We start from the raw sequence: 26,161 nt of genomic DNA, 5'->3' as shown, positions 1-26,161 counted from the left end.
TTTCTTGGTCATTTCCATCACATCAAAGCTTCTCCCTTCTGTTCTCACTGGAAGACCCCAGACTTGTTAGGATTTTTCCATCCCATCAGGAAAATGAGGAAACTCCCTTAGGAGAAATAATAAATACTGATTCTCTGCTCTGAACCCAATAATTCCAATGTAGGTCCACCACTCTGAGTAGGATATAGGGAAAACCTAAATCCTAATCCCAGGGCCTATTGAAAAAATGTCCCCATTGGAGAACCAAGAAGCACACATCTCAACCACTTTTTCAGTCCCCAGTCTTTCCCGTGCCTCCTCCATGTCTCCCTAAATGAACTAAGAGGAGGCAGGACAGCAATACCTATGCAAGACATAGCCTCCTGTTCACTAATAACTAAAACATCAAAAGAATTATACCTGATTATCTTCTAACCTCTGGCTCTTGTTTGCTTCAAGGATTCGACTGAGATTTCTGTGCCTCAATTTCCCCCTGTATTCTAGTGGTAGGAGAGCAAGAGAGGTACAGTCTCTAGATCCTCAGAGTGGGTAGAAAAATGTTTGGATTTGAAGATGGTGGTAGTAGAAGGTTATAGAGATAAGAACAGAATCCAGGGCAAGAAACTAACCCTGTACTGAATAGAATTGGGAATGGGTAGCATTAGGAGGCAGTGAGGAAGGAATGAGCAGCCAGTGCTATAACTACCAGGCAGTCTGGCCCCAATCCCATCCAAGCAACTAAAATGCAAGTCACATAACCTGAGGTTAAATAAAAGAAAGGATTAAGTGGGCTCTCCTGCCAGAAGTGCAATAAGCAAAGCAGTCGGTCTCAGCCAGGGTAGTGGCAGCAGCCAGCTTGGTGGCAGGGGGTACCGTAGAGGCACTCGGGGTCATCCTGGCCTGAGCGCAGCCAGTTCCGGAAGAGGCGCAGGTGGTAGGAGCACTGGTGCAGGTGATGCGCCAGCGTGGCATCCAAGGAGACTGGCTGGCCCCCTGAGCAGTCAGAGGAAAAACGGCGCAGCAACCGGACCACAGGGTGCTGGTCATCCAGCAGCTCTGCAGGGGGTAGGGGTACCACGGCAGGAAGCACAAAGATAAAGAAAGAGAAGAGGGAGAGACAATGAGGGGGGCACTGACTGGCACAAGCATTACTGGAAGTGGAGCCACTCAGTTCAAAAGTGAGCTGAGAAAGAAGCAGAGATAGTCAGAGCCACTGGGAATCTCTTGCAGGAAAAGAGAGTTGGCATCACACAGAAAGTCTAAAAGAAGGGGCTAGTAAGACCTCATCATACAATAAGGCCCTCCCCTTTCTCATTGAGCATAATTCAGTCAGTGCAGACAGAAGTCACATCATTCTGAACAGGGGTAAGCTGGCTTTGGAGTTCTGTGGGAGCCTTGTCTAGAGGCCCAGTATCCCAGATCATTCTTGCACAAACTCTAGATAGGTCCCACTTCTCAGTCTAATATATTTATGAGATTGGGATAGAGATAAAAAGATTCAAAGTCATTCAGAGAAGAAGGTCAAGAATGGTATAGAGTTATCAAGATAAAGTTTGAAGCTAAAAAGGCTCCTAAGGGCTCAGGGCAGCTCTCTGGACCAAACTCTAAGATAGACACAGATATGGCTGTTGTTAGACAGCAGGCATAGGAGATTGGCAGGAAAGCCTGTGTAAAACAGAGCATTTGAAAAATGGAATCAATATGTGAAAATGCTATTACTGGCTAATTATCCTTTATTCTTGTTCAAATATATAGACTCAAAAAATGTTTGCATAAATCTCAGGACTTTGGAGATACTGTATCCATTACAGAAGCCAAAAGTTAGATAATTTTATGTTTTCTTCCTACTGCTGGTAAGTCTAATTGCATTTTGTTCAGCTGGTCAGTGGAAAAGCTTCAGTCCTGAACCACTTATTATTTTATATGCTTGGCAAACTTTGTGGATATATGTGATTGAGCTGCAAAAGGTTGAAGATAGTGAAAGGCATGTAGAAGCCCCAGAAACAGTAGGGAAAAGATCCTGGGAAAAAGATATGGGGTCTTAAGACCTGATGACAGGATGTTGGTATAGCAACGGTAGGATCAAAGTAGCTGAGGATGACTGCTCAGAACTCTCAGACCAGAACTTGTTATATGGGGTGATCCCATGAAACTATGGATTCCAGAGACCTTAGTTTGAATGTCAAGAGAGGTTTCAGCTCTATTCAAGCACTAACTGTACCAATGGTCAGACAGTTGTGTGGGTCCCTAGGAAATAAATGGATGTGGCAAATATAGTTGGCACACTCTGACATTCTGGGTAAGAGTGAGCCACAGTCTCTTTTCCAATATTAGTTTACTTTGGTGAGTTCAGTGTGCAGTTTAGTAATGGGCCATATATGTATACTTGACGTAGTCAGGATGTGGCCAAAGCTTATCAGGAATAGAGGCAATGATGGCTGAGAGATGTTCTCCCATCAAAGCAAGGAGACAGCATTCCCTTGCCTCTCTTCTAAAGCCAGGCCCCGTTTTTCTAGCTGTTATTTCAAAGCCAGACTTGTTGCCATGATGGGACAGTAGACTGGCACAATGTTGTGACTAATCTGCCACAGGCAATTGCAGGCAGCACATCTACTCTGTAATTGCTCAGTCAGTCAAGCAAGATTTGGCCATGGGGTAGAGCTCTCATGCTGTCCAGAGGGCCAAATTAAATCTAGATCATTTTCAGCAAGAGATATAATAGGTCTAAATTTCTCCTACTGCTAAGAGTTAGATCCCAGATTCTGGTTATCAAGCACTATAGCCCCCAAGCTCAAGTACAAGAAGAACAAAAGCCAGAAGACCCCTGAGAAACTGTGCAGGGTGTTGGAAGAGATCTTGAATTTGTCCTCCTGCACTATACCTGAATTTTCCAGGACTTTCTTCCTCTCCTCCTTTTGGTAGAATTAATTCTTCTTTTTTTCAACTGATGAGGCTGCTAACCAAGGCTTCAGGAAATTAGAGGTATAGAGGTTTGAGGATCTGCTTTATGAATTTGGATCTTTTCTGCTAGAGCCTGAGAATTAGGAGATCTATAATTTAACTCAGATTTCAGGGGCCCAAGTTCCTGGTACTATATTCTGTACCCTAAGAAACGTGTCTCCATGTCTAAGTCCCAGGCTGTGGGGTTGGGGTTTGTACATGAGGTTCTACTCTGGAGAAGATTATGGTACATGAAGGCCAGAGAGTGTAAAGTTAAATGTTAAGGTACAGCCATGCCACTCTTAATGGAGAGCTCCTGTCACAGGCACAAATGGGAGCTTGGGCAGGGGTATAAATTGAACAAGTATAAGCTAGTCAAGCTGGGGAGATTTCAGCAGTGCCGAGTGGAGTTATATGGCCTAACAAGGCTAAAATCTAGCACCTGCCACTAGCTGAGGAACAGAGAGGACCAGTACCTGGAGGATTTTCCAGCCAGAAAGCCAAGCTAATTTTACCTCCCTCAGAAAATCTTAGCGCTTGGACAGAAGAAAACTATATATAACAAAACTAGATTTATCTGGAAGACAAGAGACACTGCACAAGAAACTAAAGATATAAAGGATAGATTCCAGATTTAGCTTTCTGAGGTAGCATGTGGCTTAGTGTGGTCTTTGTTAGCTTTCCACCATGGCGTGCAGTGGCCAGGGCCAAAAGCTGCAGGTGATGGTGCAGCCCATCAGCCTCATCTTCAGATACTTGCAAAACAGATCTTGGATTCAGGTATGGCTTTTTGAGCAAGTGTTTATGTGGGTAGAGGGCTGCATCATTGGTTTTGATGAGTATTATGAACCTCGTATTAGATGATGTAGAAGAGATTCATTCTAAAAAAAAGTCAAGAAAACAACTAGGTCGGATCATGCTAAAAGGAGATATTACTCTGCTCTAAAGTGTCTCCAACTAGAAATGACTAACAAAGTGAGAAACTAGTGAGAAGCAATTTGTGTTTTGTAGGTGTCCTTTGTTGGAAGTATAGTTAAACATTTATTTTTAAAAAATATATATTTTATTGATTTTTTACAGAGAAGAAGGGAGAGGAATAGAGAGTTAGAAACATCGATGAGAGAGAAACATCGATCAGCTGCCTCCTGCACACCTCCCACTGGGGATGTGCCTGCAACCAAAGTACACGCCCCTGACCGGAATTGAACCTGGGACCTTTCAGTCTGCAGGCCGATGCTCTATCCACTGAGCTAAACCAGTTAGGGCAAACATTTATTAATATTGCTTTCATTACCCTTATTTTATTGCCAGATGACAGTAAATGCTGTAGAATGGTTTTTATTAAAAAAATTTACATTGCTCAGTTGATTGGAACATCATCCCGCACACCAAAAAGTGGTGGGTTCAATTCCTGGTCAAGGCACATACCCAGGTTGTGGGTTTGATCCCGGTCAGGGCACATGTGGGAGGCAAACGATCGATGTTTCTCACATTGATGTTTCTTTCTTTCTTTCTCTCTCTCTCCCTTCCTCTAAAATAAATTTTAAAAGATATAAAAGATAAAACAGGGAGTGAGCCCTGGGGTTCTCCTGCCATACCCTACAAAGAGAGCACAGCCCTTCAGTTTTGGGTCTCCCATCTTAGTGTGGGTAGACCCAATTCTCCAATATTCCTGAAATGTTATTACATCATTCATTCCCAAGCTCCCCGTGAGTCCCAGCAGACATCTAAACTCATCACTTCAAGCCTGAGACAGCAGTGCCTTAGGCAGGCTAGGGCTACATGGAAATCACATGTAAAAACTCGAGGTATAATTCTTTTTCCTTTACCTACTATCTCCAACTCTTCTCTTTTTCTCTTTTTTCCCAGATTAATTTGGGCTCCTGTTTTCTAAGCCCAGGCCCTAGGTTAGTAGTTACATAAAGCAGATGTCAAGAGCACAAGAACCACACCAAGTACACATAATGGTAGGATACAGGAATATGGAGATGGGAGACTATATACTCAAGACCAATGTCCTTATAGGTAGGTTTGGGAGCTGGGAACTGCAGCATTGCTCCCGAGGGAAACAAACTAGTGATCCACTCCAACAAAAGAGTTGGAGAAAAAAATAGGAAGATAAAAATTACATAAGCTGAGTTGTGGGGTTGGGGCTGGAAAGAAGAAATAAGGATAATATAGGAAATACTATTTTCTTCTTAAGATGGGGAACCATTATTCTGTTTGTACAAAGCCCAGCAGTCATGTGATGGGAAAGAGAGAGGTTGAATGTTTTGGTGATGATGCTGAAAAAAGTGACACAGTGGTGATGATGGTGACCATGGAAGTAATACCCTGAGTTGCTACAGGGATAGTGCAGCCAGGCTGCAGCCAAGGCTAAGGTTTGTCACAAAAGGGATATGTCCCAAGAGGGACACTTAGTGAGTGTTTCATTCAGAGACAGCAGGGTGTTGACACAGTGGTAGGAGAGGAACAATCGGTGTCAGAACTCAGAGGTTACGTGTCTGGGGGTGACATGGTGATGATGAATGACACTGAATCAGAAGCAAACGTACCGTTAGTCGGATGCTTTGCAAACGACACAGAAAATCGTTTTACGGCCGGGACAAACAAGAACTCTGGGGAGAAAAGACATCATGGGGATTATACCCACACCTGTCCCCACCCTCTGCTCTGGAATTTGCCAGCAACATACTCTGTTCTTTACAGTTAGTATATGACCTGCTCCCACCCCCACCCTTAGATTCCTAACTACCACATTTCAATTTTTTTCCTTTGGTATCTCTCCTTAGGAATCCATGTGTCATCTCTACCACGATACAGCCCTACAAACAACTCTAATTTCACCACCACATCCTCTTTTTCATCATTTAGAAATAAAATATTTTTAAAAATATATATATTTTATTGATTTTTTACAGAGAGGAAGGGAGAGGGATAGAGAGTTAGAAACATCGATGAGAGAGAAACATCGATCAGCTGCCTCCTGCACACTCCCTACTGGGGATGTGCGGGCAACCAAGGTACATGCCCTTGACCGGAATCGAACCTGGGACCCTTGAGTCCGCAGGCTGATGTTCTATCCACCGAGCCAAACCGGTTAGGGCTAGAAATAAAATATTTGTAGAAACTTTCATCCCTTCCCCCAGTCTCTTTCCATATTATCTTTCCAGACTTTGCTAAGCAACTTCCCCATCCCTGATTTCCAAGATTGTAATCAAGGCTCGACTACATTCTTCCTGATCATCCTCCTTGGTCCTCACCCCTATATACCAGAATCCAGGAAAGAATATAGAGGTGGAGTAAATTGATGTAGCAGGGCTGTATGTGGGAGTTCATGAAGGGATAAGCATAAATAAGTAATACTTGTATGGTGAGAGAGAGTGCAAATGGAGGTGGATGAGGCCTTGGTTCCTTCTCCCCTCTATAATTGATGAATAAACTTGTTATAAGGCCAGCATCAGTGCCATCTTAAGCATAAATTACTTGAAATGTGTCCTTGCTGGAGGACAAATGAAGAAAAGAGTTGCTCCCCCAAACCCACCCACATACCATCTCGATGCTTCAGACTGGCAGGCGGTAGCTTTTTGCCATGGCTGCGGGCGTAGTCCTGAAGATTCGGGGCGCTGGAGGAGCCACCCAGCACTGTGGTGCTGAATAGCCCTGTGCACTGTGAGCCTGCAAGGCCGGGAGTGCATTAGTAGCCACGCAAAGCTGCAATTACCACACAGAAGTACACACAACATCACATGACAACATCAAAATACACACACACACACAGCCATTCAGAGCCACCATCTTGTGGCTACTACACACAGCCACAAACAGCTTTCACTACTTTCATAGCTATACTGAGCAAGCAAAGTAGGGATTCTCCTGAAGATCTACATGGCTGATACAAGGGATCACTACAATGCAGGGTTAGTGATATTAGGGGACTCAAAGCTACTGAGAGGTAGACTATGCTTTCCACATGGCTCTCGGGAATACAAAAAGAATAGGCAATCAGTCTATATATCCCTAGATTTGATTCCGTGTTCCTTACTCTGGATATAAGGTTCAAAGAACCCAGATATCTAATCCCTTATAGGTTAAAAGTAAAGAACTTTGATTGAAACTACAGACTAAGTTTTGAGCACTCAGCTCAAATCCCAAGTTCTCATAAGTTCCAATTTCTCCTAAGTTTTTCATCTAACATTCCCTCCCTTCTATCTCCATTTAGGCCTTTTTACCTTTCCCAAGAAAGGAAGTATGAGATTCACTGAATTTTTAAAGCTGAAAAATTATCCAGTTCGACCTTCTCATTTTACAGATGAAGACACTGAGATTCAAAAGGGACCTCATTTGTTCAAGATCATACAGTTTGTTAGGAGCTAAGTTGGACTAGAATCCAGATCTCATGACTCCGAGGATCAACTGTGTTCAATTAGGGGGGAAAAAAAGTTATTTTTTTATCAAGAAGAAACAGGTTGTTTCTGAAGTGAAGATGGACACAAATTGAAAGGCATGTGAAAAGTCAGGTGATTATATGTATGGTATGCCTACTATGTGCAGAGCACCCTACTAAAGAGGACCTAATGAGCAGGAAACAACAAAAAAGATGATTTTCCCTGCTCTCAAAAGTTTGTCTTTTAAGCCCTATGCTCCAAATCAGATGTCCAAAGAAATCTAAGAGAACCCTATTGCCAATCAGAGAAGTAAATAAAACCTGAAAAATTTCTGAAGCAAATAAATCAAGTCAGTCATCGTCCCAAATATTTGATCAAGAGTAGGACTGGTACTCATAGTCCCTTCTCCTACCATATATGGCCCATGAGGACAGAGTGGGAAGGAAGAGATAAGACTAACACCCAAGTTTGTGGCATTTGCCCCACTACTTCCAAATCCATCTTAGACAAGACCCTGGGTTTGGCTTGAGAACTTAACATTCATAGGAAAGATGAATAAAGTAGGGAGGAGGTCAGTTTCTTTTGATCCTACAAAGAAGGGGCCATAGTTTCAGGGGTCCCAGCATTTTGGGGTCACCACAGAAATTAAGAAAGCTCAGATGGCTAGTAATCTCCACCCTTGAATTCAGGACTGCTCTTTTATGCAGCAACTTCTTCTACCTTTCGTTCTCAAACAGGCTCTAGAGAATGAGGTTTCAGAAAGTAATAAGGGTTGCTAAATTGTCTGTTTTTCTTCAGAGAATCTGAAACTAGCTGGCTTTGTCCCCAGCCACCCCCAGCTTTTTTATTTCCTCTACTAAATAATTTTCTGGTGCAGTCCTGCCATCCTGTCCTGCTCAGTTCTTGGATCATCTCAGAAGGTAGTCTCCATCTTACCAACACCATCTGTCAATTACCATGCCGATACCTCTGCCTTGTTCATGACAGCACTCCCGCTTAACTGGGCCAGACACACCTATCCTCTTTTCAAGCCTACTTGAAATCTATTCTTTACTGGGACTTCTGGGATGAGAAGGCTGTATCACAGATGTGTACATCTGTCATTTATGTTTCATGAACCAAACCATCTATCTCATTTCAGGAATCTAGAAGGCAACCTACTCCCATAAAATTAGCCTGGAAAGTTACCAAAATCTTTCTCTGCTGGTCCAAATTCTGACCATTTTGGGGCCAAGAAATTGGCTGCCAAAAAGAAAGGTAACAGAAAAACCAAAGGAGCTAAATGAAGAGAATATAGGACAAGATAGAAAAAGCCAGGGGACCAAGCCCAGACCCCACACAATTATCGCTACCTGCCATTTTTAGTTACTGGTCCACAAGGCACTGTGTTCAAAGATAGCCCCTCCCAAGGACCACTCCCCACTCCCAAAGAATACAATACCCTCTGAAGCTTGGTCCTTCCTGCAGTCTGTGTTCTGAGGAAAGGTTGAATGATGTTCTCCACCCCTCTCCAGGAATAAAAAAAAAAAATCAAGAGACATTCCCTCAAAGTCCTGAGAGAAGCCTCTGCCACTATACCAGTCTCAGATTTGTCCCTCAATTTTCAGGAAGGAAGGAAAAAAAATTACAGGATTAGGAGAGATGATAGAGAGGACATGGAGATAGGAAGGGTCAGAGCAAGGATATAATAAACACAGATCTCAGAGAAAGACATGGCACAAATTCTCCAAATGAGGAATATAACACTTATAGGGTTCATGAGTACCTCTATTTATAGCTCTGTCTCTGATAACTCTGAAGATTCAGAGTCTCCATGGCCCCTTAAGGTCTGGGCTAGACTGGAGGGACAGATAAGGAATGAGAGGAGAAGCCAAAAAATGCCCTTCAGTCAGAGAAAGGGGGATTGGTATAGAAAACCAGAAGACAAACACCTTCCTGGAATTGAAATAGTCATTGGGATCAAAGTTCACACCTAAATATGGCTTCTCCAAATTCATCCTCCCTAGCCCCACCAGACAATTCTACTGACTGGATGACCCCAATTCCCACAATAAAACTCTGAAGAACAGACAGACACCCTTTCCCAACAACAGATGAGAGAAGCTGGAAAACCTTACCTAGGCCACTCTGCTTCATCTCCGTAGGTGGCCGTGAAGACAAAAAGAGCCGGTAGCCACCAGGCCTGGAAGACGAAGTCTCAGAAAGCACCTGCAGAACAAAGGACTCTATGTTACCATTTGCCACTCGACTCAGCAGATCCTGAATTCCTGCCCCTACAAAGCGAAGCAATGTCAGAAAGTTTGGAAGAACCAAAGGATCTTTTAAGGAGGAGGAGGAAGAAAAGGAAACAGAGTGTAGTTTGCAGTGCAAAAGGAAACTGTCCAGAGAATCCTTCTACACTAGAAGGCATGTCTATTTCCAAGATGCCTGTGCCCCATTCCTCCCATCCCAAATCTGAGAAATCATTATTCAGCCATTCTCAGTTCTCAGCAGAGCAGGGTTCCTTAATACTATCTATCTCTCTGCAGGACTCAGCAAGCTAATGACAACAGCTCAGCTACAATAAGAAATAAAGTCTGGCCCTCTCTTCTTTCCATGAGACAGCTGTGGCTATGGAAACTATACGCAGTCTTTTATCTGAACCAAGAAGCCCGCCCCTCCACTTTTAGAGACATGAAACTGATTTCTAAAAAGCCCACAAGGGTCCAATCATACAACCCCCCACATACATATACCCACCCCAACCCCAACAGTGTTCTGAATCCCTAAATCCCAAAAGGCAAAGACAGAGGCAGAAAAGGAAGATGAAGTAGGGAGGAACACCTGTGTGCAGGATGCCAGGTGAGTGGTAGACATAGCCCGGGGCTGTAGGCCGATGGCTGGGGAAGGCCGGGGGAGGTCTCCTGACCTCCTGCGGCGCCGTCCCCGCAAGGGGATCAGGTCCAGGTTCCCTGTGCACTGCATGTTCATGACCTGAAATCAGACCGGGTGGAAAGCCGGTCAAGGCTCCTTTAACCCCCAGGCCCCCGAAAGCCCCAGTGCCTATTGGGCAGACCTAGTTTTAGGACTGGAGAAAATGAAGGTCACAGGTTTGTATTCTAAAATAGTCCAAAGCAAGAGGAGAAGAAGGGATGGGGAAGGGTTGTAATTGATAGGGATAATATAGAACATATTAATATTGAAAGGCTGTGTGACCAAGGAGAAGACAGAAGATTTTCTCGCAAATTGAAGGAACGCATCTTGGGCAACAGTTATCCTGGACAAGCTACACTAGTAATTGAAAGAAAGAAATGTGATCACAACAGGAAGCTTCCTATAGGTCTGAAAGAAATGGCAATCGCATCAAATCTGAGATGTGATACACAGAGCTCTGCCTTTCCTATGTCTCTTAACTGCTTAAACCAGAAGGAAAAGGGGGTAAAGCACAACAGTGCCAGAGAGACTGCAGACTATGTGAATGGGAAGACTTTTAGAGGGGGAGGAGCAGTTTATTGATGGAAGATTATGTCATTCTATCCATTTGATCTATTCACATGAACCTGAAGGGTACAAGTGCACTGTGGACACTGAGTTAACTTACACCTCTGAGAGAAAATGATGCATATCCCACCCAAAGAAACTGAGTATTCACAACTTCAAATCCACTTTAAAATCTTCAGGAAGAAAAAGATGAGTCCAAAACACAGACTAGTTTGTCTTCTCAGGTTTCTCCAAAATCTTAACTGTAAATCTCTTGCTGAACCTATGCAAGCTAGTTATAGATTCTTCTGAGATATCCCTAAAATGGAAAGATCAATTCCTTTAAGACAGAGTTGGCACACAGATGGGTGAACAGATTCATCTATAAAAACAGGACTCAAATCAGACAGAGTCCCTGAGACCCGGATAAATTATGGGGTCAAAAAGAGTGTAACAGGGCCAAAAAGGACAAGAATCTTTCCATGAGAAACAGACCAAAACCCCAGAAAGGTTAGCTAGATACATGTGAGATTTACAACAGTTCCTTCCTCTAGGCTACAGGACTAGAGACAAACTCCAAGAATAGCAGAACACAGGCCCATGGCCATAAGCCTGCTCATTAGAACAAGGGGAACACAGATTTTCAGACTTGATTCCCTTTCTAGTATAGATAATCCTAAAGGGATTAATTTTTTAAAAAATATGTTTTTACTCATTTCAGAGAGAGGAAGGGAGAGGGAGAGAGAGATAGAAGAAACATCGGTGAGAGAGAAACATCAATGGCTGCTTCCTACATGCCCCCTACTAAGGATCAACCCTGCAATCAGGCATATGTCCTAACCAGGAACTGAACAGTGACTTCCTGGCTCATGGGCTGACGCTCAATGGACTGAGCCACACTGGCCGGACTAAAAGGATTAATTTAAAGTACCACATATTTGCTCCTGTTGAGCTATAATTTTTACCCAAGGCAAAAAAGAGATGGAGAGGGCCTAGCCTTTAATGCCAATTGCACTGTTATCATGGTAAGTACTATTTACTGAGCATCTATATGGCGGATATTACTTAAACTTTATAGATGAAAAAAATTGAGGCTTGGAGAAGTTAATTGTCAATGGTCACACAGCTTCTAAGTATTGGACTGCAATTTCAGACCAGAGCTCATACTGTTTCTACTCAATTTCCTTTTAAAGAAGCCTTTTTAAATTCATCCAGAGGCCTCCTCCTCATGCTCATCTCTTAAAATCCTTCTCTCTCAGACACCTCTCACTGGCATCTCTTTAACCTCAGAAGTAGTAACCAGTTTAAAGGAGCATTACTGGGAGACTGGCTTTGAAAAAGATATTTAAGTAAAACATATCCAACAGGGGTAGGAGGACTCTGCTTAAGGTCCCAAGAGTCACCCCTCAAGGGGATTCAGAGGATTCATGGATATTGTCCTATGAGCATTCCACCATTTCTTTCTCCCAAGCCCCTCCCATTACCTCCATGGAGCCAGCTTTTCGGTTACGAATGAGGGGTGATCTCCTTGGGAGGCCAGGACCCTCAGAGGGCTGGGGTGAAGTCTGCAATGCACGGTCTGGCTCATCTGATGCCTTCCTTGGGCACAGGTTCTCCATGCTGCCTTGGTCGGTTTTCATCTCCTCATTCTATGCAACAACAGGCACAGGAGACGTATTAATGGCGCCCAGGCTCCTGATCTCAGACTTCCCAAACCTTTTACCTCACTGTACTGTTTCCAAGTTTCCCAACCACTTGGTTCCTAAATCTTCCAGTCCCAAATCCCAGCACTCTGACCCACCTCAGAAGAGGCTGGACGGAATCCATAGCCAGTTGGTGCACTGCCTTCTTCCTCGACACCTTTCACTCCAGGGCTGAAGTGCAGCTCCACGTGGAATCGTTCCTCTGATAAAGGATCCTATGGGGCATCACCAGATGAAGGGACAGTTGGAGAAGCTGGATATGGTGGTGGAAGACCAGGCAGGGACAACAGAGAGGAACTCAAGAGAATGTATCCTCCCAGGGCTGAGGTATCAGTGTCTTACTTCATTCTGGGGCTGGTTTATTAGAGCTTCCCTTTAACTATAGTCCAGAGTTACTACAGAATCCTCATTCCCTCACCTCTACTGTTTGAGATTAACTGTTTGGCATGACTTTCCAACTTCCCCTTCTACGACCCTCCGAATCCATCTCCCACAATAATTCAGCTTTGCTGCAGTGCATATAGCAGGACATGTAAAAATATCTTTGTGCAGCCAGATGAAGAAGGTATATGTATAACAATTTTTGAGAAAAAAAAAAGAATCATTATAACATGTCCCAAATTCTATACTCTCCCTAATACCAGAGCTATGTTCTGTGGTATCTCTCTGGCTCAACACCATCCCAAAACACCTTTTCTTTTCCAGTAGGAACCTCTTGATCAGTAGTTCTCAACCTTCCTAATGCCGCAACCCTTTAATACAGTTCCTCATGTTGTGGTGACCCCCAACCATAAAATTATTTTCGTTGCTTCTTCATAACTGTAATTTTGCTACTGTTATAAATCGTAATGTAAAAATATCTGATATGCAGGATGTATTTTCATTGTTACAAACTGAACATAATTAAAACACAGTGATTAATCACAAAAGCAATATGTAATTATATATTCAATATGTGTTTTCTGATGGTCTTAGGGGACCCCTGTGAAAGGGTCATTCAACCCCCAAAGGGGTCGCGACCCACAGGTTGAGAACCTCTGCTCTAGATGCTCTGTGTCATGCTGTACCTAGGTGCCACACCTGGATGGATTTGACAAATTCTAAGGCTAAACCAGTTTTTTCCTAAAAGAGGATGGAGGAGAAAGAAGGAGCCCTCTCCTCATCCCATCCTGTTAGCTCCTCACCTGTGTGTTGTCCTCATAGAGCATGATGACAATCTGGGTCATGTAGTTGAGCTCCGAGATGGCACTAAGGTAAGCCAAAGCTCGCTGCCATTGTGCATCCTTGGTTTCCTACCGAACACAAAAAGAAGTAAGGCAATGCTTGCCAAGGGAATCTGGGGATGGCCAGAGGGACAAGAAGACCAAAGAAAGTTTGCAGAGGAAAAAAAAAGCATGAGGAAGAGAGTAAAAGAATGCTGGAAAAGGATGTTCATAGGCTGAAGGAAGAAGAAAGATCCTTACATCAAGAAGTCCCCCGTAACGGAAGACGTTGAGTAGGGAGTGGACATGGCTTTCACTGGTGAAATAGAGACGTGTTCGAACGTGGCGGCCTGGGGAGAGCACTCCTCGGGAATACCTGAGGTAATAGCTAAGTCACTCACACCATCGAATAATCCGGAAGCTTCCCACCCCTCCACAAACTTCCTCCTCCCCCTCAAAGACTTCATCTCTCCTGTCCATCCCAGTATCCCTTCCTTCTGTTCTTGGTTCCCCAAGCTGTCCCAGTCTGGATTCCCCTAATGGCTCCCCTGACATGCCCCTCCCTCCATCCAGTACCCCTCCCAGCCCTCCCTCACAGGGGATGCAGCTTGTTGACAGACTCATCCTCGTGGGTTCTCTGCAGGTCAAGTAGTATCTTCCGCAACAGTGGAAGACAGAAGCCCACGGCAATTTCCAGTTTCTCCTCCCGACTGATCCCGTACTCCTAGGGGCCATAGGCCAGGAATAAGTATCTCAATGAATCCTGTCTTCCTCTCGCCTCATATTCTCAGGCTCAAGATCAAGCTTGTCTTCACCTCAGGTCTAGGGCTTTTTCATATCCACCATATTCCCCCTCTCCAGGTTTCTCCTCGGTTAGTCTGTTACACTTACTCAGAGCCAGAGTAGACCCTGAGACTTGTAGCAACTCAACTAATTCCTTCTCTAAGTTTCCTTCCTCTGGTTCCAATACCACCCCTCCCTTCTACCTTTTCTCTCCTTTCTTACCCAATACCCCTATCCCCAGGTTAGACCCCTTCTATGAGACACACCTGCGGAATGACCACATCAGCCAATGCCTTAGAGAGACGTAGCAACTCTGCTGTGCCTTGAAGTCCCAGACTCGCATTGTGCTGCACATCATACTTGACACAGTCATAGATGTCAGGGATCTTACTGATATCATAGCGTCCACTCTTCTGTCGAAAGTCACGCTCCAGCTTGCTCCAACGCTGTAGCATTAGCTCTAGTGTCTCACTGTGGTAGAGTTGCACGTCTGGAAGGAAGATGGACAGAGAAGCCAAGACTTACCTCTAACAAAAGAGCCTAACAAATCTGAAGCAGAACTAGAGAGATGAGGATGTCTTGTCATTTAGGAGAGAGGACACAGGAGTGTCTGAGGAACCCATCCATACCTAAAACCTTGAAGGGAAGATAGTATTCATACCCACCTACAGATTTGGGGTCCTGCATCCGTTCCTCAATCTGGTGAGTAAGGTTTTCAATCAGGGAAAATACCTGATCACAGACCTTTACAGGATTCTGAATGACAGCCATGGAGTTAAATAGGGAAGTGCTTCCAGTTGGAGCCAGCTGTGAGGAATAGAGAGATGAAAAGCAAGCAAGGCTAAGTACCAATTGCCCAGATCCTCGTGAGCTTATTACAGAGATTGCCTGCAAATAATATCTGTTTGTTGAATCACTCCAATGAGCACTCTTAAGATACTAGGCATACCAGGTGTTCTAGAGCCTTCAGATGAGGGAACTGCTCTTTCACATAGTCATTTATAAAGGGTTGATCTTAAAAGTCTTGGAGTCCAGAGGAAATAAAAATAGACCTAGGTTCTTTTCTTGGGGGTTCTAAAAAAAATACATGGAAAATGCCGGGGAATAAAGATGAAACTCAAATTCCTCAAAATCTTCACAGAATGTTTTCATGAGTGGGTAATAAAGATAATATCTCACTAGAGGCCCAATGCATGAAATTCATGCATGGGTAGAGTCCCTTGGCCTGGCTGGTGATCAGGGCAGATCACCAGGGTGATTGGTGGGGGGGGGGGGGGGGCCACTGGCACCCGCCTTGGCTGGCCTGGGGCCTGCGGGCAGCTCCCGCATTGAGCGTCTGCCTCCTGGTGGTCAATGCACACCATAGCGACCAGTCGTTCCACCAGTCGTTCTGCCGTTCGGTCAACTTGCACATTAGGCTTTTATTATATAGGATTCCTCTAAACAAGATGACAGCTTGAACCCAGAGTAGAGGTGCTGCCTTAGAACTAGTTTCCAACTCAAGCTTTTAGGACAGTAACAGTCAATGAAGAACGGGGAGAGGGTAAGCAGATGTGGGCGGACTGCTCACATTCTACCGAGGGCCTTATGAGTTCCATTCTTGCTAACAAAAAGAAGAAAGAGAGAGAGGAAAGGTGGCTTTGTTTTTTGGATTTGACATTGAGCAATGGATTGGAAAATAAAGGAGCAAGGTCCTGCCCTTATCAAGTCCTGCTCAGAGAAGAACACAGAAAATGCAATGTGCTCAGCTACTTAGCTCACTTAAGAATCTATAAGAAATGGTTATACAACAGTGTGAATGTACTTAATGCCACTGAACTGTACACTTAAAAGTGGTTAAAGTGGTACTATAATTTAAAGAAATAAATTTTTTAAAAGACTCTATCAGAAATGAGGAATTTTCAGTGGTAGGATGGTGGAAAATCATTGTCTGGCATATGTTCCTCAGTCAAAAGTGGCCTGGATACACAAGAAGAAGGATGACATTGTGTAATGGCATCCACTCTGATTAATACTGTGAAGCAGTATAATGCAGTGGCTAATATCTTGAGCTCTTGAGTTAGACTCCTTGGGTTCATACTAACTGGGTGACCTTGAAAGGTTGCTTAGATTCTTGTGAGCCTAGATTTCCTCATCTGTAAAATGAGGAAAAAGTAGTATAGGTCCACAGTTCTTATGGTGGATTAAAGATGGTCATTAATTCTTTGTCACTTTCCCCTTCCCTTGGATTTAGACTGGCCCTGTGACCGCTTGACCAATAAAAGATATCAAAATTATGTTGATAATTATGTAGGCTAATTCTGGGCCTACAGTTTAAAAAAGCTTGGAAGCTTCTGCTTTGGGGGAGTCCTAACCTATCATTTAAGAAGTCTGGCTCAGCCGGTGTGGCTCAATGGTTGAGCATTGACCTATGAACCAGTTCAATTCCCGGTCGGGACACATGCCTAGGTTGTGAGCTCAATCCCCAGTAGTGGGGTGTGCAAGAGGCAGCCAATCAAAGATTCTCTCTTGTCATTGATGTTTCTATCTCTCTCTCCCTCTCCCTTCCTCTCAGAAATATATATATATACATATATGTTTGTTTGTTTTTTAAAGAAGTCTGGCTATCATGCTAGAAAAACCATATGGAGAGGAGAGGCCCTGAGACCACTGGGAGAGCGTAAAAAGAGAAAGAGAGCTCAGCCATACCAGCATCCTAGTCAAGCCTCCAGATGGTTCCAGCTCCAATGTCTGGATAACATCTGGGAAATTTTAGGAGAGACCCAAGCAAGACTAGTTGAGCCTAGAACTGTGAGACAATGAAATAGTGGTTGTTTTAAGTTACTGAGTTTGGGACAGTTTCTTATGCAGCAATAAATAATTAAAACATCCTTTCATTCAAAAAACCTTGGGACCAGCTGTGTTTGAAATTGAGAAATTTTAAAACTTTAAGAAGTTAATATAGTGCATATGCTATATGCTTTATAATACTTCCAGCAGGGCATGGGGCATAATCAAATACACTTATGCAGCAAAATATGACTATGTACACTAAATGGGATAAATAGGGATTACAAATACTTATCATGTCAAGTTTTGCTGCCAAATGAATCTTGGTGCCAAACTTCTAAAAATTCTTTTGATTTCTTTTGATTTCTGAGAATGTGGATAAGAGATTGTAGACCCATACTTATCTCAAAGGGTAAGGATTAAATGAGATAATGTATGAAAAGTATGTACAACAGTACCTGGCACATGGTAACTACAATTACTGTTCACTATTTTTTAGAATTCTAGAAATTTGGGATCAGGGCAGAAAGATAGAGAGCCTGACCTGATCATAATCCTCGGGGCCAAAGGATGCATCCCGTTGCAAAATATGGTGAAGTTGAGCCTTCACTCGGTGCTGGCAGCTGCTCAAGGAATCACCATCACTGTCCAGGAGCCCATTCATGTTGGCACTCTTCACCATTTGTACCAAAATGGGTGTCAGCTCCCCTTCTAGAGCCAAAAGGCCCTGGAGGGCAAGCACAAAATCTATTAGCTTTCCTTACAGTCTAGCATAGTCCCCCTATGCCTAGATCGGGGTCCTCAAACTACGGCCCGCGGGCCACATGCAAATACAAATACTGTATTTGTTCCCGTTTTGTTTTTTTACTTCAAAATAAGATATGTGCAGTGTGCATAGGCATTTGTTCATAGCTTTTTTTTTAAACTATAGTCCGGCCCTCCAACGGTCTGAGGGACAGTGAACTGGCCCCCTGTTTAAAAAGTTTGAGGACCCCTGGCCTAGATGGTCTGAGAGATCAAATGAGATCTGACTAGGAGAACTGACATATAGGTCAAGGAGCCTAACCTCATTAATTATTCTCAGCTCATTGTCAGTAGTACAGAATGGGGTCGGAACAAGGAGAAACTTCTGAGTCAGCACACAAACACCCTAAATTTCCCAACTAGTTCTCCAAACTCTCTGCTTCTCTACCTAAAGGAAGCTGGGACTGTGGGAGAAGTGTAGGGTGCACCTTGGCAAAGGCAGCAGCAGTCATCTGAACGCGGCCCTCATCAGATGCATAGATCTTGAGATCATGGCGGAAAGTGCTATGAAGCCGAAGCAGCCCACAGCCAGGGAAGCCAGCATAGTCACCTGAGGGCAAAGGGAAGGTCCAGGGATGCATACCACAAATTCCCACGTGGAAGAAAGAATGCTTATTCCCCCTTTAACTTCCCCATTGCCTCAGATCCTTCATTTCCCCCAACTTATCCTCTAATCATTTTATCCCAGCCCTGCTAGGTGTTTATTCCCCTAAACACTTACCCTGTCCTCCAGGGTACATGCAGCGAAAAGCTCGCCCCAGCTCCTCAGCCTGAACACGGCCAGCGGGAGTCAGTTCTCCACCCCACTTCAGTACCAGCAAGAGAGATGGAGCCACAGCCTTCTGCTGTGGATCTGCTGGAATAAAAGGCAGTAAGTAGACCTAGATCTGAGGAAAACACTGGGGCCATCTAAATGTTAGGTCTTTTGAAGAGCCCAGAAAGGTAATCTGTGGTAGAAGTCATCTAAGGGTTCAAGAACAAGAGATCTGAATGATAATGGAAAGGGGGTATTATATCTTACCTTGCCCCTCATTAGAAGCTTTTACTCCATGAGGATAGTAAGTCAACTGCACCTTCCGGTTGATGCCTGAGAAGTGACCATACCTGCAGGATAAACTCATAGTATGAGTTTCTATTCTAGCCCCCAATTCTCAGTGTTAAGAGGCTCCCTTTTCCTATCCCCTTTCTCACATCTCCAGCACAGACTTCAGCTGCTCTAGTTTCCCAGTCTTCTCCTCGATCTCACCACCTGGTTCTTTCTCCAGTTCAGCCAATAGCAGCCTTGCAATGTCCAGCACCTCCTGAAGGAGGTAATAGGGTATCCGTGAGAAGACCACATCCTGGCCAGGTACCCTTCATCCTGGTCTCTCAGAGGCCCCCAATATCATACCCTCTATCTTCCTCAAAGCACTGCTCCTCCAAGCCAGATTTACCATCTTACCTGTAGCTGTTCGGGCCGCTTTAGTTTTAATTTCCCTGTCTTGTAACCACCATGCTTTTCAAACAGACTAAAAAACCTGAAGAAATAAGAAGAAGCTTCAATATGGGGTGAGACTGTCAAAGCCTCTGAGAGCTGCCCCATCCTCATTTCCCTCACAAAAAAATCTACTTGTCTAAATCAGGGCACTCTTTCTACCTTGGGTGTGTCACTTCCATCTTCATCTTCTGCTTGGGGGTACGATCCCCATGACGAATAATTGCAATGACACAACGAAGTTCCATCCTAAGATAGGGAATGTTTTCAGAACCTCTCCCACATTTCATCCCACCCCACCTCTCATCATTTCATCCTACTTGACATGTTAAAGAACAGAGGAAAACTGTCTGCAGTTAGGAATATAGGTGAGGTTAAGAAAACTTCCTAGAAGAGACCTAGTCAGAATGCACAGGGTCAGGGAAGTAACTACTGATCTGACTTAAGTAGGTTATTCCAGATTTTTCACTTTTGCTCACATAGTGCCAGATGTGGTAGGGACAATGGGAATGTCCTCGGCCTCTGTGGGGATAGACCATGGGATCTGGAACTGTGGGGCAAGTTCTCGCATTATGGTGTTCCTAGAAGGAGAAACATGAAGAAGCCGTGTGAAAATGAATGAACCAGAACTACACATAGGAATGAAGCTCACAAAAACTAGCACATTGTAGAAAAATATATAAATAGTCTAAAAGCATGCAAATCCACCACATATTTGTAATAGAAGTATTAATATATGTATGAAATTAACAAACACAAAATGCCTCTAGATGGGAAGAAAGGGGATGTAATTAGTGAGGGGTATGGAGGGGCCTCAACTATATCCTTAACATTTTATTTCTTTCTTTAAATACATTTTTATTGATTTTTAGAGAGTGGAAGGGATGGAGATGGATAGATAGATAGATAGATAGATAGATAGATAGATGAGAGAGAAACATCTATCAGCTGCTTCCTGCATGACCTCTACGGGGGATCGAGCCTGCAAATGGGGCATGTGCCCTGATCGATAATTGAACCATGACCTCCTGGTTGATGGGCTTATGACGCTCAACCACTGAGCCACAGTGGCCAAGCAATATTTTATTTCTTAAGCTCAATGGTGAATACATGGAAACTTACCATATTCATCATTTCTTATACATTTTTAAATGTTTTAAATATTATGTGATGAATTTTTTAAAAGTCAAGTTGTAAAGAGTATTACAATATGATTACATTTAATACAATAAATATAATTTGTTTATACATGGTAGAAAAACACATAATATTATGCCTAAGACTGTTAACTGTAATTACCTCTGGGTAGTGCAGTGTTGGGAAGGCAAGAGGGCTGAGGAGCCCTTTTTCTATTTTCCTTTTGAAAGCATTTTTATAATATTAAAATTAAAGTAAAAGCTTTTTAACTCTCTTCTCTAAGCCCATTCTTCCCAGCCCAAACTACTGTGTCCCTTACCCCAGAATCTTGGCACAGTCATCGTAGTATTTCATTGAATTCTTGACAAAACTGAAGCCATTGACATCACATACAAAGGAATGACCATTGGCACGAAGAAGGTCAAAACCACACACTGTTTGCTGCATGCAGGGCAAAGAGGCAAGATGAGAACAATGGAGCCATTTTTTCCTCCCAGATCCCTGCTCCTATCTGTCTCCTTCATTACATAGCACCCCTCACCCCCATAAGCCTTTACCTTAAACGCTACACAGACTTTCCTGGCCACCAGTTTTTCCATGGCAGTCAGCATGACTGGATATCGAATCTCTTTTCCTTCACTGTCTCGTTCGACCTTCCCATCCAAAGCTGGAGATTTTCTGGCTTCAGCATGGGCATAATCTGGCCCCACTGTATATACCTGCAGGTACATAGCATCACTGAGTATGCCCACAGCGCACCCTGTATATGAGAAGACAATATGAGCACTAGGTCTGTAGACTAGTTTCAGAGTAAAAAACCAAAAACAAAACAAAAATACGCCCTAAATATAAAGAACAAGGAAACTGATACTTTTCTTACTGAGCCCTACTGAAGTATTATTATGAAAGTTTCTCCTAGGGATTCCAGCACTATCATCCTTATTAAGAAATTATTTACTAATTTTATATCATTTTCCATGTCACCCTTGCCCTTGCTGATAGTAACAATTTAAATATCTACTTCCACCGCTGGTTATCTTCACCTGAATATGAAAGCCACTCACATTCACCCTTTATTGTCTATGACACCCTCCACACGCCTCCACTTGCTCCCCAAGCCCCCATCCCACCTAGACATTTAGAGCCTCTTAAATCCCTATATCCACCATAACCTTGACATCTGTGCCATCTGTTGGCATAAACTCCTCATAGATGTATGACCCTGTCTTTCGGACGCTGCTCTCAGGAGAATAAACGCTGCTTCGGCTGCCAATCTTTGGAAGGAAAAGGAAGAAAAAAAGAATGTTGCCTCTACTTTGTCCCCAAATCCTCCAGCTCCCCTCCCCACAACCTCATTCTTGTCCTTCAACTGCTCTGATTCCCCCATACCTTACGGAAGAGGCGCTGGCTTCCTCCTCCAGCGGAGCTGGGGTAGTAGATGTAAACATTGTGGTCCTCTGCACTCACAGGCTTCTCCACAAAGGGCTTGGGGAAGACAGCTCCGTTTACCTCTACCTGGTCTTCACCTTCTATTAGATTGCACTCTGAAAAGTAGGTATGCAGTCATTCCTAGGGCCTAGAATTGTAGAATACTTCCAACTCCTTTTTCTTCAAGTTTTCATTTTTATAACCCTCAAGTTCCTATGATCACATCTTAGTAATAAATGTGGTAATATCTATATGGTATATAGACATAATAATATCTATATAAGAGATCCAAGGCTGAGTCCAAAGACCCATGGCTCTAACTCTACCCATCTTACCTAATAATAGACAAACATGTAAATTAACTGTCCCTCCACTACACTCACCAGCCAATCAGAAGAGTATGCAAATTAACCCAACAAAGATTGTGGTTAATTTGCATACGTAGGGGCGAAGCGGTGAAGTGAAGACTGAAGGCTCCGTCCGGAGCCGCGAAGACTGAAGGCTCCGGACGGAGCAAAGGCCTGGGTCCCGGGTGCTGGAGGAAAACCGGTGCCGGCAGCCAGGGGAAGGGAAGGCTATTGCACGAATCTCTTCGTGCAACAGGCCTCTAGTAATCTAATAACTAAAGCCTCACTCAGATAGGTGGTACATAGGAGATGTCTAGAGGATGGAGAACTGGGCTAAGTCATAGAAAGCAAGGCAGGGCAGGACTGGACAAGACCAGGTACTCACCCTCAGGCCGGGCAGGGTCACGGTTGAGCACAGCATATCGAGGCAGATCAATACCCTCCTCCTGCAGGATCCGGTACACCTCCCTCCTGTGACCCCCAGAATAAATTAGGTGGGAGAAGTGGGGATGGTTACTATGGGGAAGGGCTAGGGATTTCATATGCTTAAGAACTGGGAATTGCCATGGTTCAGAACTCAAGAGGATATGGTACAAAAATTAAGCATGTTTGTTTGACTCTGCCCCTCCCAGAGTTATCTAAACAGGCATGATCTCAGGGCCACCCAACCACCCACCAGTCAACAGAAAGCTATACCTATCCTGGATGTAATACTGCATAGCCAGGTCATTGATAAGAAAGGGGTTTCGAAGCTTGGAGTAAGCAACAGCTTTGTCCAGAGGAAAGCCTGGGATGGAGAAAGAAAGTAGAGACCAAAGAAAGAAAGTGAAAGAGACAGAGTGAAAAAACAGCAAGAGAAATAGACATATTAAAGCTATTAGTTGCCATTGAGCTCCCCTACCCATCCATCCCATCTCTTATCCTCTGTCCAACTTCCCAAATCTAGAGTATCCATCAGAAAAAAATAAAAAAGAACTTATTTTTAGGGTCCTTCAAGATTGTAAGAGTCCCATCTAGTGTTAAAATAAAGAACACTTTGCCTTTTGTTTTTTGTAAAAAAAAAAAAAAAAAAAAAAAAAAAAGATCGTAAGAGCTGTAGAGCTGTCCTGAGGTTTAAATATGGGCTTTACACTACCTGCAGCAACTCCCCTAAGATGTAGGAAAAACAAACCCCTTTGCACTGCTCTCTAGTGTGTCAGGAAGAACTGAAGGCTTCTTTACTATCTGACAGTAAGAACTTCATTTCCCAGTCCAACATTCCCAACACCATTCCTTCCCATTTCCTTCCAGACCCTAACCTTTGGAGTGGAAAGAAATGAGGCAGTGGCAGGATGGCCAGTTTTCCACAGGTTCATTGAGGATCACATCTTCTCCCAGGATAATAACAGTCAGGTAGTCAAATCTGCAGAGTCTCTCTAGGATTTGGGTCATTGGCTTGGACTTGGATTTCTTGGTCATAGCACAGATGCCAACAATGATCTGAGGTTCAGGAGGCTACAGAGAGGAAGCGCTGTCAGGAACTCAGAAACTTCCCACCTGGACCATCCCTATCAGGGAACACTATCTCATCTCTTTAGGGCACAGAGTTTCTTGCCAGGACTTTGGACCCAGGGAGTAAAAGTTGTCTCCTAACTTACATCTTAGATTGGGGTGCCTATAGGGATTCCTACTGCTTGCAGAATAGGAGCCTTTCCATAGTAGGAAATGTGTGCTTAGGCAGAAGAGCCAGAGAACCAGTAACCATGAGACAATAGAGTAGGGGCTTCAAAGGGAGGCAATCCAACCATTCTCCAGTCCTCCTCCTCTTCATCAAGATAGGGCCCGTTTATGAGGGAGTCTATGCATTTGGAAAGAATAGCAAGGTGTCTTCCAAATGGAATCTCAATTCTTTATAACAGGGGCCCCAATACCAAATTACATCATTTTCTCTAGTCTTACCATTTCATCCTCATCATCCTCAAGGAGCTCGCTGTCACTGTCTTCTGTCCTCATGCCTATTCGATGACGGGTGCCCAGCCCCTCATCTCCAGCTCCAAGGAAGAAGTGGGCTGTAGCACTCTCGCTCTCACTGGTCCGAAATGACCACATCCCCGCCGGAGCACCCACTCATCCCGCTCTGCAGTGGAGAGTATCCCATTAGCTCAGAATCCAAGCCCTATGACAGTAGGTAGGGGTATGGGGTGGGGAATGAGGAAATAAGAGGAAACAACTCGGGAATTAGGGGAAACAAACAAAGCTATGGTAAGAAGGATCAACAGGAAAGGATGCACATGGGCTAAGACTCGAAATGACTAGAGATCCATAACAGAAAAGCAAAGTCTCCCTTTTCTGCTCACCCCACCTCCAGCTGTGAGATTGATTAGAGGATCAGTGGATTAACCCTTACAGTGCTGTCATGTCCCTGATTCTGCCAGCAGGAAACACCTGTTAACTCCAGCAGCACATAGGAAAGGCAGTTCCTCATGGAAGGTTACTGTCGATTCCTATGAGAAAAGGTTAAAGTGACATTTCAAATGCTGGATTCATTCCAAAATATTCCTAGTCCTTCTCCACTTCCCTACAGTAGTGCTGAACTCAGTGATTTAATTCAAGGGCAGAGGAACGAGAGATCAGCTGTATTGGCCTTAACCCCCATCTTCATTCCTACCATGGATTTTTTTAAAAAACCCACACATTTCTTAAAGGCACCTTATGTTCTAAGCATTATCAGAACACTGAAATTCTCTATTCCCCCGTCTCTCCTTCATCTGCTCCACCTTAAAAAAACAAGATGCCCAAGTTCAGAAAATCTGTTCAAGGAAATAGGTGTAATGCTGGTTGTTAGGCTGAGGATACAAGCATCCACACAACAGCCTCCAATCCATTCTCAAACTGAAATTTCAATTTTCTCTCTACCACATCTGGTACTACAGACCCAAGCCTCCTCTAGGCCAAGGTCCCTCACACCAGAAACTACAATGGAAAAATATCCTGCCTAGAGCCATAATCAGTGAGAATATCTTAAGACTTAAACTTGAGTCAGAACAACCTGGCAGTTCTGCTTCTGCGTACATATACCTAGAGTAGTGGTGCTTAACCAATTGTGAATATGCTGTGCAGGGGACATCTGCAGGAGACATTTTTGGTTGTCATATCTGGGGAGGTGCTATTGGCATCTGATCAGCAGATGCCAGAGATGCTGCTAAATATTCTTTATGATTATTATTATTTATTTTAGAGAGAGAGAAAGAGAGAAAATGAGAGAGAGAGAGAGAAACATCAATTTGTTGTTCCACTTGTTTCTACATTCATTGATTGCTGCTTGTATGTGCACTGAACAGGCTCAAACCTGCAACCTTGGCATATGGGGATGAAGCTATAACCAACTGAGCTACCCAGCCAGAGCCATGCTGCCAAATAGTCTAAAATGCATAGGACATTCCCCCACAACAAAGAATTATCCCATTCAAAATATTAGTAGTACCAAGGTTGAGAAACCCTGCTGTAGGGAAACTCTCTCACATAAGATATGTGCAAAGATGCTCATAACCTCAGTCAGTAATGGGAAAAAATAAAAACAACTCAGATGTCACAAGTAGAGGAATGGATAAATACAATGTAATGTACACAAATGATAGACTAAGAGCAATTTTTAAAAAAAATGAATCAGTCCAGCCGGTGTGGCTCAGTGGTTGAGCGCTGACCCGTGAACCAGGAAGTCATGGTTTTGATTCCCAGTCAGCAGGGCACATGCCCAGGTTGCAGGCTC

At 43.8% G+C, this 26,161-nt stretch overlaps 1 protein-coding gene and 1 pseudogene across 2 annotated transcripts in view; one reads left to right on the top strand and one right to left on the bottom strand.

Moving 5' to 3' along the window:
- PPIP5K1 (diphosphoinositol pentakisphosphate kinase 1) overlaps positions 1-24,896 on the bottom strand; it is a 48,424-nt gene extending 23,528 nt beyond the window's left edge. The window contains exons 1-29 of the mRNA XM_081112541.1: positions 24,800-24,896; positions 24,352-24,529; positions 23,712-23,907; positions 23,110-23,200; positions 22,799-22,884; positions 22,028-22,182; positions 21,811-21,912; positions 21,196-21,357; positions 20,958-21,079; positions 19,981-20,082; positions 19,664-19,750; positions 19,469-19,544; positions 19,219-19,328; positions 19,049-19,131; positions 18,749-18,880; positions 18,456-18,577; positions 17,768-17,950; positions 15,120-15,261; positions 14,721-14,944; positions 14,268-14,395; positions 13,933-14,047; positions 13,654-13,761; positions 12,568-12,684; positions 12,251-12,415; positions 10,131-10,280; positions 9,425-9,515; positions 6,472-6,597; positions 5,475-5,537; positions 853-1,035 (exon numbers count right to left, since the gene is read on the bottom strand). Coding sequence (XP_080968667.1) covers positions 853-1,035; positions 5,475-5,537; positions 6,472-6,597; positions 9,425-9,515; positions 10,131-10,280; positions 12,251-12,415; positions 12,568-12,684; positions 13,654-13,761; positions 13,933-14,047; positions 14,268-14,395; positions 14,721-14,944; positions 15,120-15,261; positions 17,768-17,950; positions 18,456-18,577; positions 18,749-18,880; positions 19,049-19,131; positions 19,219-19,328; positions 19,469-19,544; positions 19,664-19,750; positions 19,981-20,082; positions 20,958-21,079; positions 21,196-21,357; positions 21,811-21,912; positions 22,028-22,182; positions 22,799-22,884; positions 23,110-23,200; positions 23,712-23,907; positions 24,352-24,501 — 3,571 coding nt within the window. The 5' untranslated portion in view covers positions 24,502-24,529; positions 24,800-24,896. The remainder of the gene's footprint in view (positions 1-852; positions 1,036-5,474; positions 5,538-6,471; positions 6,598-9,424; positions 9,516-10,130; positions 10,281-12,250; positions 12,416-12,567; positions 12,685-13,653; positions 13,762-13,932; positions 14,048-14,267; positions 14,396-14,720; positions 14,945-15,119; positions 15,262-17,767; positions 17,951-18,455; positions 18,578-18,748; positions 18,881-19,048; positions 19,132-19,218; positions 19,329-19,468; positions 19,545-19,663; positions 19,751-19,980; positions 20,083-20,957; positions 21,080-21,195; positions 21,358-21,810; positions 21,913-22,027; positions 22,183-22,798; positions 22,885-23,109; positions 23,201-23,711; positions 23,908-24,351; positions 24,530-24,799) is intronic.
- Positions 3,607-3,865, top strand: LOC308534195 (small nuclear ribonucleoprotein E-like; annotated as a pseudogene). Its single transcript has one exon. The product of its transcript is annotated as a small nuclear ribonucleoprotein E-like (transcript).
- Positions 24,897-26,161: the final 1,265 nt, after the last annotated feature.

This window comes from Myotis nattereri (assembly GCF_964212035.1).
Source record: "Myotis nattereri genome assembly, chromosome: 1".
NCBI classification, from domain to species: domain Eukaryota; kingdom Metazoa; phylum Chordata; class Mammalia; order Chiroptera; family Vespertilionidae; genus Myotis; species Myotis nattereri.
The sequence above is the reverse complement of the archived record's forward strand: the minus strand, read 5'-3'. Positions and strand labels throughout refer to the sequence as shown.